At 40.6% G+C, this 12,963-nt stretch overlaps 1 protein-coding gene across 2 annotated transcripts in view; it reads right to left on the bottom strand.

Annotated features, from left to right (window-relative positions):
• Positions 1–10,653, bottom strand: part of col14a1a (collagen, type XIV, alpha 1a) — a 112,680-nt gene extending 102,027 nt beyond the window's left edge. Inside the window, exons 1-5 of one of the 2 annotated variants that reach the window (XM_053626898.1) lie at positions 10,462–10,653; positions 9,332–9,456; positions 5,238–5,354; positions 666–809; positions 312–398 (exon numbers count right to left, since the gene is read on the bottom strand). In XM_053626898.1, the coding sequence (XP_053482873.1) occupies positions 312–398; positions 666–809; positions 5,238–5,354; positions 9,332–9,398 (415 nt within the window). In that variant the 5' untranslated portion in view covers positions 9,399–9,456; positions 10,462–10,653. The remainder of the gene's footprint in view (positions 1–311; positions 399–665; positions 810–5,237; positions 5,355–9,331; positions 9,457–10,461) is intronic. The other variant, XM_053626907.1, reaches the window with a different exon arrangement.
• Positions 10,654–12,963: the final 2,310 nt, after the last annotated feature.

The raw sequence follows: 12,963 nt of genomic DNA, 5'->3' as shown, positions 1-12,963 counted from the left end.
AGACATCTATTTCCACACTTGATCATTATCTTTGACCTTGGCTTCATGAGCATGCACATTTTTCTATCAAGAGCTGGAAGTGGAGGTGTTTGGTTAGAGCGATGACCTCCACAAATGTGCTGGACTGAAATCCTTATACTCCACCGATGTCTAAAGCCGTCTCAAAAGTCTTGCCAGAGGGGCGTTTCCCGTTTTTTTTCAAAGTTGAAATAATGATTCAGAGGGAGAAAATAAAGAGCATGCGAAAAGAAAACATGCATGTGAGAGAGAAACAAAAAGACTAGTCATGTATATTGCTCTTTGCTCTTTACCTCCAGATAGTTGAATACCAGCCTCTGTAGGCACTTCCTTTATTCTCTGTGGTGGTGTGTTTTCTCTGTCAAATTCCCGGCCCTGAGCTGCAAAACATAAATATTTCAGCATATTCAAAACTCATATCTGTAGCCAGAGGTCCTACAAACTGAAAACTATTTTTCAAGAGAAGTGTAGGATAAGTGAACACAACGAATTAATGTATCTGATCTACAATTGCATGTATTTTTAATGTAGCAATGATTATGACCAAAGCAGTAGTAAACATAGATGATGGTACAGCCATACATAATTCACTTTGGCAAAGAGTAAAGACAAGAGGACTGCAATGATGCTGCGAGTGCTTTCCGTACCTGCAAAGCTTCCTTCAAGTGCTCTGCTTTGCTGACTTCCGCTCACAGCGATAACCTTGACTGCATACTCCTTCGTGGGATTGAAGTCATTTATTATCGCCTTGGTTTGACCCTTTCCAATTCGAAGCTCGTTCCTCTCGCCGTCTACGATCAGACAGAAAGCATTGACAGAAGGCTCATTAGCATGCATTACTATGCCTTTTCATTAACGCTAACAAAGCTATCAAAGCTCATTCCTTATTCCAACTGCCTGTGTGAGTCTCAATGTCAAGCGATTGGTGTGGAAGCAATCTGTTTACAGGACAATTCTGTAATAAGGATTCAGTTGGGAGGTTTGGTGACAAAAATCGAGATGTAATTATCAGCCTGATGATTTCGAAGAACAAGTCCAACAGGGTTGGGGAAAGCCTTTGAAATTTGTCATATGTCAGGATGGAATTGCAGGCCTCGAAATGGCGACTAAAATGGTCGACAATGCGACTAACTTTTTAATTTTGCGGCCATGTTTTTTCTGCCAGTCGCCAGTGGCCACCGTTACCCACAAACAAAATTTAAAAACAAATTAAATAGAAATGACCATACGTCTTGTTGTGTTAGGCTACTGAACTCTCATCTCCTCTTGCGCCTGCGTCTACCTGCCCTATCGCGTGCGCTCCTGTATGCTTTCCAATAAATAAACTCTGCACTCTTGTCCTGCAGTGGTTGAAGCGTCGGCTGTATAGATGAACAGAAAGAGGTTTAACGTCACGTTTATCGGGTTAAAAAGTTGGAAGTGTTAGATTTATTAAAGGTGTTTAATTTATTTTGATGTGGTTTAGTTCGTTTGAATTTGAATTTATCCGTTATATGTAGGCTAGCTAACTGCGTAGTTAACTAATGTTAGCCAGCTGACAAGAAAAATATCAGACTTTTTCTCATTCCCTGCCCGTCCAAACCCTGCCTCCTCTACATCAGATGCCGACGATGTTGAGACAAACTCGACCAGTGAAAGTTCTCGAGTGACATTTGAGTCATCCCAGCCCGTTTCAATCGGTGTGCAATCTTTTACAGATGATGACAGCCAAGAGCAGCGAGTCGGGTCTTCTTCTCCCGTCCCTGCGGCTCCCATCCCGACGAGACCATTTAAATCAGCTTGGCTACAAGAGTTCGCCTGGTTACGTTATGACGATGGGAAAATGTACTGCACCTTTTGTGCTAAAGCAGGACAAGATATTGCTGGTAAAACAGAGTTCATTACCGGTTCGAGTCATTTTAAAAAAGAAACCGGGAAGAAGCATGGTGACAGTAAAAAACATAAGACCGTCAGGGATTGTGTCATTGCTAGGTCTGCCCCTCGTGCCACCCCAATCGTGAAAGCAATGCAATGTGCTAGTGATAAAGTCGCAGAAAAAGAGATGAGGGAATTGAAAATAAAATTCAATGCAGCCTACATGACTCTGAGCCTGAATAAGCAGGAAACAACTAATTGTACATAGTTGAATAAAAAAGTGAACAAAAGAAACAAATGACTGGACATTTAAGTATTTACGGTAATATGATTCAATATGATATACTGAACATTGCACATATTGTGTATGTAAAGGATACATTGGGTAAACTATGGGAGGCAGAGTAAACAAAGGCAGACAGTACAGAGGGGAAAGAAAAGGCAGTGTGAGGTAGCCGTTTAACAATGATATCATCATATGTCATATGACATCACTATATTTTGGCCACTGAAAATTTGTTTTGGCACCTAAATATTTTGGGTTTAGGAGCCAATGGCTCCTAGATTTTTTTTTTTGCCTGGAGCCTTGAATTGTGGGTTAAATAAAGGGTAGAATGGAGATTTTTGTAGTATTTGTTCATTATTTGTTGCTCCCCATAGTCTTGCTGATATTTAACTCTTTAAAATCCTGGCTTATCCGGTTAATTATCTTAAACCACATTATTCTACATTCACATTATTCATCTACTATAAATTACATAGTAAAAAAAAAAAATACATATTTACAAGAGTGAAAAATAAGTTTGGACCAACAAAAGAATTAATAGTAATCTAATAGTAATCTAACTAATCTTACTTATCTAAACCACTGAACCGCTTTTTTCAGTGTACAGTCAAACGTGTTTAATCAATTTAAGATGCAGTCAATACAAATACATCCGTGGTTAATGCTCACCTATATATAGAAAAAAAATAGAAAGTAATACTGTCCAAACCAAAATGTAACACTCTGTACATTTATTCTTTTTATAAGCCTTTCTCTTTAATCCACAGAGCTTGAAAGTATAGCAAAACTTTGTCGGTTTTTATGGAGAGGAACGGAGTGGCGCTTTAAGCGATTATACTGACTTGATGTCAAACTGCAAGAAATCAGTGTGTGACAGCTTTAGGAATAACATGTAGATTCCAATTCAATGGTGCATGTCTTCAATTTTAATTGCTCGTAAGGAAATCTCGAGCTTCTTTCCCCTGCAGCTAGCATACAGTATGAATGGATTGTATTACACCACACAGGTGTACTGTACCTATGTATTGGAAACATGCCAGTTCAATCAAATTCATCATGCTCCCTATGAACACATATGATTAAGAATGAGAATGATTTGGCATTTCTTACGCACGCTGCGTATCAGCACTGAACAAGTCTTTCTGTCATGATGTTAGGGTTCTGCTTCACAACTTGTCCACTTTGCTTAACCTCACACACATCTCCATTGGCTTCACGTGAAGAACTCTCCTACTGCATGACTCCACTCGATTCAGGTCCTCTATAGGAAATCCTTGGCATTGCCTTTAGTGGCAAATCAGACCACTGACCAATGATACTGATTTAAATCCTCATGGTCCACCAAGAGATCAATTCGAATGAGGAGTGGGTTCAATTGTGCTTGCTCAGCGGCCACTCGGAGCATGATTGGGGTTAGAGAAGACCGAAGAGGTTCAAGAGCCGAAGACTTTCATTTGCTGACGTGTCAGCACTTTTTAACAACTGGAGGAAAAATGCTGCAGGCAGCAAAGCGTTATCGGGATGTATGTAATACCTGGTGAGAGGGCGTCGAAGTATTCAAAAAGTTTCATTTCGCTTCAGTGAGGACTGGATATTTCCTGTAGACAACATAGAATGTTTTATACGTCTATATCTGACTTTCGGTTTAAATTTCAAGGAGGTTTTTTCGAGGGAATAGAGTCATCTTTGACAACTGAAAATAGATATGCAATAACACTGATGCTTCCAGCTGTAATGCTCAGGAGAAAAATTCATCTTCGGCGTTTTCATTTGGAAAGACAACACTGAGTCCAATATTGCGAGCCAACGTCTAAAGTTTAACTTTGTTTAGTTTAGTTTTGCGCTCGGCAGACAACCGAGCCAAAATCTGACAAGCAAAGAGCATCAGGCTATGTGGGGGTCCTTTAGCTCTAGAATCAAGGAAGCCATAACTCTTAGGACTGAGTCTGGCTTTTTACAAAAGCTAAACATCATGTGACCGCTTTCTTTCTTTCTCTCTCTCTTTCTCTCTCTCTCTATGTCTTCTATAGCTCAGGGATGGCAGTATTGTTCTGGGATTTCAAACACGCTCAGCTGACATCTAATACTGTAAACGCAGGATATGATGGTGACCTCACTCTGACCTGTTCTGCTTCCGGCGCTTCACTCCAGGCCAAGCACACACCCCCCCCACCCACCCCCCTTAAAAACACACTGCAGTCAGCGCTTACTGAGTGACTGTGATAGTAAGTCACTATCACATGTCCTCATGCAACCCCTTTCATCTCGTCAACACACCACTTCTTCCAATGGAACTAATTCCAGCAATTAAAACCACTCTGGTCACAGAGAAAAAGCTGCTATAACGGAAATGATGGCCCTTCCCATCTGTTCATTCTGCTGAATTGGATAATGAGGAATGGTCGTTCAGTCCTGCCAGGCTCAATATACGCAGAGGAATGCTAAAGAATGCTTTCAGCATGTTTGGACATGGCCCGGTATTGTCCCTAGGAAAAGGATTTGTGCCCTTTAACAAAAGGGCGAGCTTCGGGACGCAGTGGCTAATAAGCCCCTGATCCTCACAAAGCCTTGCTACAAGCCAAGGTTTGTCCCTTTGTCCATGATCCAAAGCTAAATCGTACTCGAAAAAAAAAGCCCTGCTTCAAGTGTTTGCAAACAGAAAATCTGCAGTCATCTACAGTAGGCCACACAATAACGATAAAATGTTGTACCCTGATTCCACTGTAATATGTGGTACATATTACAAATGCAGTATAATGAGCTGATCTGACACGTAGCATACACCATACATTTCTGTGCTTTGTTAGAGGCTCCTCTTTAAAAAAAAAAACATTTTTGCAGAGGCCTTCACTGCGCTAACCAGCTGTGATAATGTGCAGCTCTATATGAGCCATCAGGTTAAATGGGAAACTGTCCGGATTTTATGTGAATGTGTGCAAATTGCAGGCTTGTAAGTGTTATTGGATGTTTTTTTTTTCTTGTTTGTATCTGGCTTGTACAAACAGGCACAAATAGGCACTTAAAGGTAATGAATGAAGAGCGGTTCATCATTATCCTTAGACACGTTCGTGATTCTTACCTGGCACACTGTTGTAAATAAATCTATAGCCATCGTATTCTCCCTTTGGCTCTTTCCATAACACATGCAACTTGTCAGGACCCAGGACTTTAAATCGCAGTCTTCGTGGGCCTGCAACTGGAAGAGAAACAAAATATGTCAAAAGAAATATTATGTTTTGTGATAAAACAATATTTCTGTGATTGAAAAAAAAAAAAAACAACAACAAAAATCCCCTTTACCTTTTACAAGGACCATGTGTAATATACTACCATGCAATTATCCAGTCCGTACAGGATGTCGCGAGAGTTTTTTGTGCTTCTTTTTTGTGTAAAACTACCTGAATTGGGGAAATTACTATTCACGAAACTGTTTTGCGCTGATGTCTGTTGGTAAATGAGACCTTTTAGCTGTCCTCATGTGCGAAGGCACGTAAATCGAAGAGGGCTTTGGCTGAATGTGCGTCGTGATGACGTCACACGAGGCGTCTTGCCCCAAATGTGAGGAAAAGCTGTGGTAATTCTGAAAAATCGCGAGCTCCTCTGAATATTGCTTGATTTCGCGTTCATTTCTGTGATCGCCAGATCCTGGAGGGACTGAAGTATAGAATCAGGTGCATTTGAACCAAAGATATTGGCTGAAATGCAAAGGCCATGGAACAACTATTTCCATGTTCTCCGTCTAGTTTATTTTTGTATGTATATTTATACCATTATTAGAATAAAGGCCAGGAGAAGGCTTGAGAAGGCGGTGTTAGAGAAGAGAATGCCACTTTTGAAACCCAGGTTAGACACTACTACACAATTTTAACAGCCAGGGATAGGTATTATTCAAAATTGCCAAATCTCTACCACTGTATTACACATACAGGAAATTTGAATGAACTTTTTTTTTTTTAGGAACAGGAGAAAATACAAAAGCGTGCATTTTTGGGTGTGCTTTTTTTTCTCCCATTCAAAAATACATCACAATTCATCAATCTTTTTATTTTGTATTTTTTATAAACAAACTGAGCCTTTCAAATTCCGGGTGAAAAATATAGCTTATAGCCCCTCATTAAGTCAATACCCAGCTCTAGCTACTGATTTCACAGAGGAGGAAATCCAATACAGAAAGCACCATTTCACAACCCTTCTCATTACATAATACCTATTTCTGCCTGTAAAAAGCTGATAAAAGGTCAGGTCTCCACAAATAATTAACCGTGAGGGGAGAACTAATCCTTCTGAGCGTGAAACGGTTCAAAACAGTGCTTAGCCACCCAGTGCACACACATTCCTGCTCAATCAAAGTTTTCCATTTACTATTTCTACACACAGATAAGTAGGAAATACCCATAATTCCTTTACATGCTGCCACACAGAGGAAACACTACAAAATGTAGGCATGTAAAGATGAACAGTTTTGAGTAGAAAATCAAGTCTGTCACAAGCACTATTCGGTAGAAGTGAATACTACAAGGACAAAAGAGAGAGGGAAAAATAAATGAAACAGAAACTGTTCTAAATGCACCAACCTGGATTGGATTTCTGCTGCGATTTGTTCACTGAGTGGGGAGGGGGCAGAGATCTCTCTTCTCAAGAGACCATCAACTCCACACTCATTTCTGAAGAGACCATCAACTCCACACTCATTTCTGCACTCTCAAAAAAAAAAATAAGGACCTGTGCCTTTGAGGGACGCTGAGCTGAAATACTCTTGTATGAGAGCAACATTTTATATAAGACAAAGTGGATGGGGGGGAACAGTCCCTGAAAAAGTAGTTCTGGACTACTGCTTGCTATTTAAGATGAAGGGACACGAGTGATACAAATGCACATCACTGTCATGCGCATTTCCTGAGTCTTAAAAAATGCTGCCGTAGGGAACGTGGCAAAGCTGGTCATCTCCTCAAGGATTACTCGTCAAAGCGTCTCCACTGACTTTTTTTTTTTTTTTATGATAGATGCTCCCTGACAAAAGTAAAGTGTTTGGAGAACTCTCCGCTTCATCTCCATCGCGGATTAATGGGAACAAGTGGCGACTTGTTATTGAAAAGATAACGCAAAGGTACGAGCGGGAACGCGCCGTATCTTTGTATATTAGAGGCACGCAGACGCAAATCCACCAGCCTTTGATGAGCTTATTTTTCATCCGTTTGAAGACTTTGGCAGAGAGCACTTTACTCCAAATCCACACACTCCTTTTATCATCACTCTTCCGCTCACTTAAATGACACGGGCCCCTTTTTGAGCTTTAATCTTTTACCAACATGGAAATCCCTTCTGGGGGAATTAAAATATTAACACCTACAGGAGACAGACGGGGTCATGACTGTTTCACTACACACTCAGAGGTATTAATGAGACGCAGAAGAGTGTAAATGTGTGCCGAGGCGATGGGACGGGTGACAGATTCTCACGTCCCCTAAAAACCGACCCGGCTGTGAGGAGATTAGCCTAGTTCCAGAGAAACGTGTCAAATGAAACCACGTTGGTGAACTGCTATGAAAGTAAACGCTACTTGGTTAAAGCGTTTCGGGGTTTTAGTTAAGATTCCACGCCGTCTCCTTAGAGATGACGTTCATTTTGAATTTTGTCATATTTCATCGCAGCAGGAAGATAGATAGTGTCGGGTATAATAGGCTTCCCACGCAGTCTCATCACACTGCGCTCAAAATGGCTTTCATCAACATCTCGTACTCCCCATTCATATTCAGCAAGTTTCGCACTACATACTTTTACACATTTCCCCATTCTGCAGATTTGCTGCTGTTCAGAATGCCAATGTGACACACATCCTGTCATTCCGCTTGTAAGATATAGGCTATACTTTTCTCGTTTTTCTCCTGCTTGATCCGCTTTCTCTCAGTAATCTCAGGGGGGAACTTTATAGCCTTATATGTAGACGGTTTTCGCAGCGCCACTGCAAAACTCAGTCACATACAGACAGGAATCACACTAAATGTCTCTCATTTTTTTCTCAGTTTTGAAGAAAATCCTGCCAGCAATGCAGCAGTGTTAAGTGATATAGAGAGATGGAGTAGGCTAAACAATGTTCTCCATACTAACAGACAGAAAACTGTACACCTGTTTGTCAAGCAAAGCGCGCAGAAAGTGGGATTGAGAGAGAGAGAGAGGTTGAAGAGAGAAAATGACTGAAAATAACCCATGTGCTTATACAGTATTGTGTAAAAGTCTTAGGCACCCTATTTTCTTTAGTACAAACTTTTGTAATAGGTTTTTATTTTACGACTTCTACATTATCGAATCAGTACACAAACATTTTAGATTCCCAAACATTCCTTTTCCAGCACAAAATGAAATGTTACAGAAAAATGTTTGTATGTCAGTAAAGAAAGCAGAATATTAAGTGGTAAAAGACGTTTTTCAGACAAAAAAATAAAAACCACAATGAAGGCTGCTGGATTTTGCTGCAAAAATAAGAAGCAAGAGCGACAGTTAAAGTCTCCAGAAGAACCGTGACTGGTTCTGCAAGATGCTCAATAAAACTTAAAACTTACAGCTCATTTCCTTATAAAACTGCACTAATTCTACCTGAGACTACTAATTTCCTTTTAAGCAAAGGGTCGTCACACCAAATATTGCCTTTGTTTCATTTATTACTGTTTACTGCTCTTTATAGTGTTTTTTTTAAACGGAGAAACATTTCATTTCATGACGTTTGAAGGCATCAGCAAGACTTTTGCACAGTACTGTATGTTGCGGTAGTCTGGCCTCTGGCAAAAATACAAGGCTCCTTCCAAGGAGACCAACCAATTATATACTTAAGTCCCCCTGAGGGATTTCTCTCTCTCTCTCTCTCTCTCTCTCTCTCTCTCGCTCTCTCACACTCTCTGGACTCTCTAAAGACCGATCAACAGCCAAGGATTTATACCATTGAAATAACCAATTAACACCACTTTGTAGAGGCTCAGAGGTTTCAATTCAATCACAGTTCAATCAAGGTAAATGTCAGAACTGTTCACCTATAGTCCATGACACAGAGTTTAAAAAAGAAATGCTGGATAAAAATAAAAAGGCCATCGACAAGATGAGTGATAGAAGCAAGAAATTCATCGACTGAACCTGCACATGGAAGCAAGCAGGGTGACCATCAAATACTTAAATACTTACTTTGTCCCTTTGAAGGTCCTGGAAACTGCACCAGTGCCAGGAATATGAGCAGCCACCACGCGGTCATTCTCAGCCTGGCTACCTGCAATCCTTCAGACGAGCGAGCCAGCGATCCTCTCCTGCACCTACAGCGACAGAGAAAGAGTGCTAAAGCTGCTGGACACTGCCTCGAGGAGAGACAGGGAGGGGGGCAGGGACACGCCATTCTGTGGGTCATAAACACTGAGGACTTTGTTGTGACGTGAAGAACGTGTAGTAAGAATCTTGAGTGCTATTGTTGTTCACGAGAACAAGCAAATCCGTACAGGCTCGTCATTGAGCCTTGAAGGCTGGATGGAGCTTTGTAAACGCAGATGCCCGGGTTTACTCAAGAGTTTCAACAATGTTAACAAATATTAGGGTTACGTAATGATAATGATAATGATGATGATTACCAATAAATGTATACGTTTGTGGGTTGTATTGACATTACAAACTGTAAATGGAAAATGATGTCAGTGAAAATGAACTTACTATTACATTTTTCTACAGGGGAAAGTCTTGCCTAAAGGCAATGGCAAAAATAAAAATAAATCAGAACAAAAAAACATAATTAGAATTACACATATATATATATATATATATATATATATATATATATATATATATATAACATTTTAATTCTTTGTTTACAGTGAGCATAGCTGTGGGGCTGTAAAGATGATGAAAATTGTGTTTTTAAAAAATGCAATATTATAGTCACCTGCTACACAGAATACTCACCTCAAAATAATAATAATAATAATAATAATAATAATAATAATAATAATAATAGAGGTTTCACAAAAGTATTATTTTTTCACCCCTAGAGTCAGTCTCTTGAGAGGAAACCAGAGCAACAAGGGTTAATGTTTAACTTGAACCCTATAAAAGCTAACAAAAGCCTGTTGCTTGAATTCCAACTTTTAGCCTTTTTTAAATTAATTTTATTTATTTATTTATTTATTTTGTTAAATATCGCTCTCCTGCTAACTTCATTTCTCTCATATTGAAACATGTAAATGCAGCTGCCTTTTGTTGCAGTTTTTCTCTCTGACTACACTCAGGGAGTCGAGTAGAATGAAAGGAGTTGATTCAGTAAGATGTCTTACCTGAAACACCATGCAGTTGAAAGGGAAATAAATCCGGGTTTTGATCCAAATGTGGTCCTGAGATAAATAACCCAGAGGTTTAAACGCTCTGTTTTTATTCCTTCTGTCGGTTCTGTACCCAGAGTTAGCTCCGAAAGCCAGCTTCGTGGTGTAACTGTGACTGCGTGTGTGTGTGTGTGTGTGTGTGTTGGGTCGGTCCTCACATATCCATGCCTCCTCCTCAGCTCCTCAGTAATTCACCTCGCTTCATCCTCGAGCTCGAGCGGAGAGAAAAAACCAGCGCGCGCCCAATTAGAGCGCGTGAGGTAAAAAAGGTGGGAGCCTCAAAACCTGAGAGCTACAGTACCTCAGCACATCCTCAAACACGCTGATTACTGTCCTGTTTTACAGCTCGGGCTTTCTAGTTTAAACGTATTTTGTTGACTGAATATTCATATGTATTCAGCTATAGTCAGTCCCCTATAAAAAGCGTAGCTAAACGTCGCCTGTGGTTCTACACCAATCAGAGATAACATTAAAACCACAGAGGTGACGTAAATAACGTTGATTATCTCATTACATTGGCACATGTTAAGGGGTGGGATACTGTATATTAGACAGCAAGTGAACAGTCAGTTCTCAAAGTTAATGTGTTGGAAGCATGAAAAATGGGTAAGTGTAAGGATCTGAGCAACTCTGACACCGGACAAATTGTGATGGCTAGACGACTGGTTTAGAGCATCAACAAAACAGCAGGTCTTGTGGAGTGTTCCTGGTATGCAGTGGTTAGTACCTACCAAAAATGGTCCAAGGAAGGACAATGGGTGAACCGTGACAGGGTCATGGACACGCAAGGCTCACTGATGCGTGTTGGGAGTGAAGGCTAGGCCGTCTGGTCCGATCCCACAGAAGAGCTACTGTAGCACAATTTGCTGAAAAAGTTAATGCTGGCTATAATAGAAAGGGGTCAGAACACACCGCTTGCTGGCTATAGGGCTGCACAGACCGGTCAGAGTGTCCATGCTGACCTCTGTCCAGTACCAAATGCACCTACAATGGGCACGTGAGCATCAAAACTGGACCATGGAGCAACTGAAGAAGGTGGCCTGGTCTAATAAATCATGTTTTCTTTTACATCATGTGGACGGATGGGTGCGTGTGTGTCACTTACCTGGGGAAGAGATGGCACCAGGATGCACTACGGGAAGAGGGCAAACCAGCAGAGGTGGTATGATGCTCTGGGCCTCGTTCTGCTGGAAAACCTTGGGTCCTGAAATTCATGTGGAAGTTACTTTGACATGTAGCACCTACCTAAACATTGTTGCAGACCAAATACACCTCTTCATGTCAACGGTATTCCTTAATGGCAGCAGCCTCTTTTAGCAGGATAATGCGCCCTGCCACACTGCAAAAATTGCACAGAAATTATTTGAGGAACATGTCAAAGAGTTGAAGGATTTGACTTGGCCTCCAGATTCCCCAGATTTCAGTCTGATCGAGCACCCTTGGGACGTGCTGGACAAACAAGTCAGATCCATGGAGGCCACACCTCGAACCATACAGGACTTGAAGGATCTGCTGCTAACGTCTTGGTACCAGATACCACAGCACCCCGTCAGAGGTCTTGTGTAGTCCATGCCTTGACAGGTCAGAGCTGTTTTGGCAGCACAAGGGGGACCTACACAATATTAGGCAGGTGATTTTAATCTTATGGCTGCTTGGTGTATCGTTGTTCTAGATTTGAAATGATGGTGCTCTTCTAGCTTAAAGGAGCAATAGTCAATATTTTTCATTTCTTACTGGTACAAATAATGTGGAAAATTATGTATAAATAATTATTTTTTAAAATAGCTTAAGCCTATGAAGAAGTGTATTACGTAACTGGACACGTGTATTACATAACTGGAAAAAAAAAACCCAGTATGAAAACCTTTGCCTTCCGGTCTGGAAAGTTTGTTTGTATTTGGATTTGTCAGTCATTTTATAGACACGCCCCTTCACATCCTCATAAATCATTATGAGGAGAAGTTACACGCTTATAGAGTTGTAACTTGCCTTTCAAGCAGTTGACTGTCCAAGTACATTTGTAAGTGATGTCATGACAACCCTTGCTAATGGCAATGCAAGCACTGTTGCCAAATACTTTCATTGGAAAGTAGCTAAAGTCTGCTGGAAACTTGTTAAATGTCGTTAATTAGCGTATTCATGATGTCATCGCATCGTATTTGCATTCTGCCTAGTGTCAGCCCTTGACATCTGTTTATTCCCCCCTACGCTCTGTGTTCACATACTGTATTTAAACACAGCCGAATTCCCAATAAAGCTGTTCTTATTTACATATTTTTCTGTTTCTGTTGTCAGACAACAGAACGAGTATGAAATTGTGACTGAAGCATGGCCCATTAAGACCAAATGTTAATCAGCAGTCGCTTCCGAGCCATTTCCAAGCTACTGCTCTGCACTGCTAAAATCCTGATTTTATAACCCCAATGTTGTCTGATGAAATCATCAAACACATAAGTT

The sequence above is a fragment of the Ictalurus furcatus genome, chromosome 1, assembly GCF_023375685.1.
Source record: "Ictalurus furcatus strain D&B chromosome 1, Billie_1.0, whole genome shotgun sequence".
Classification (NCBI taxonomy): domain Eukaryota; kingdom Metazoa; phylum Chordata; class Actinopteri; order Siluriformes; family Ictaluridae; genus Ictalurus; species Ictalurus furcatus.
This window is presented reverse-complemented; position numbering and strand designations above follow the sequence as displayed.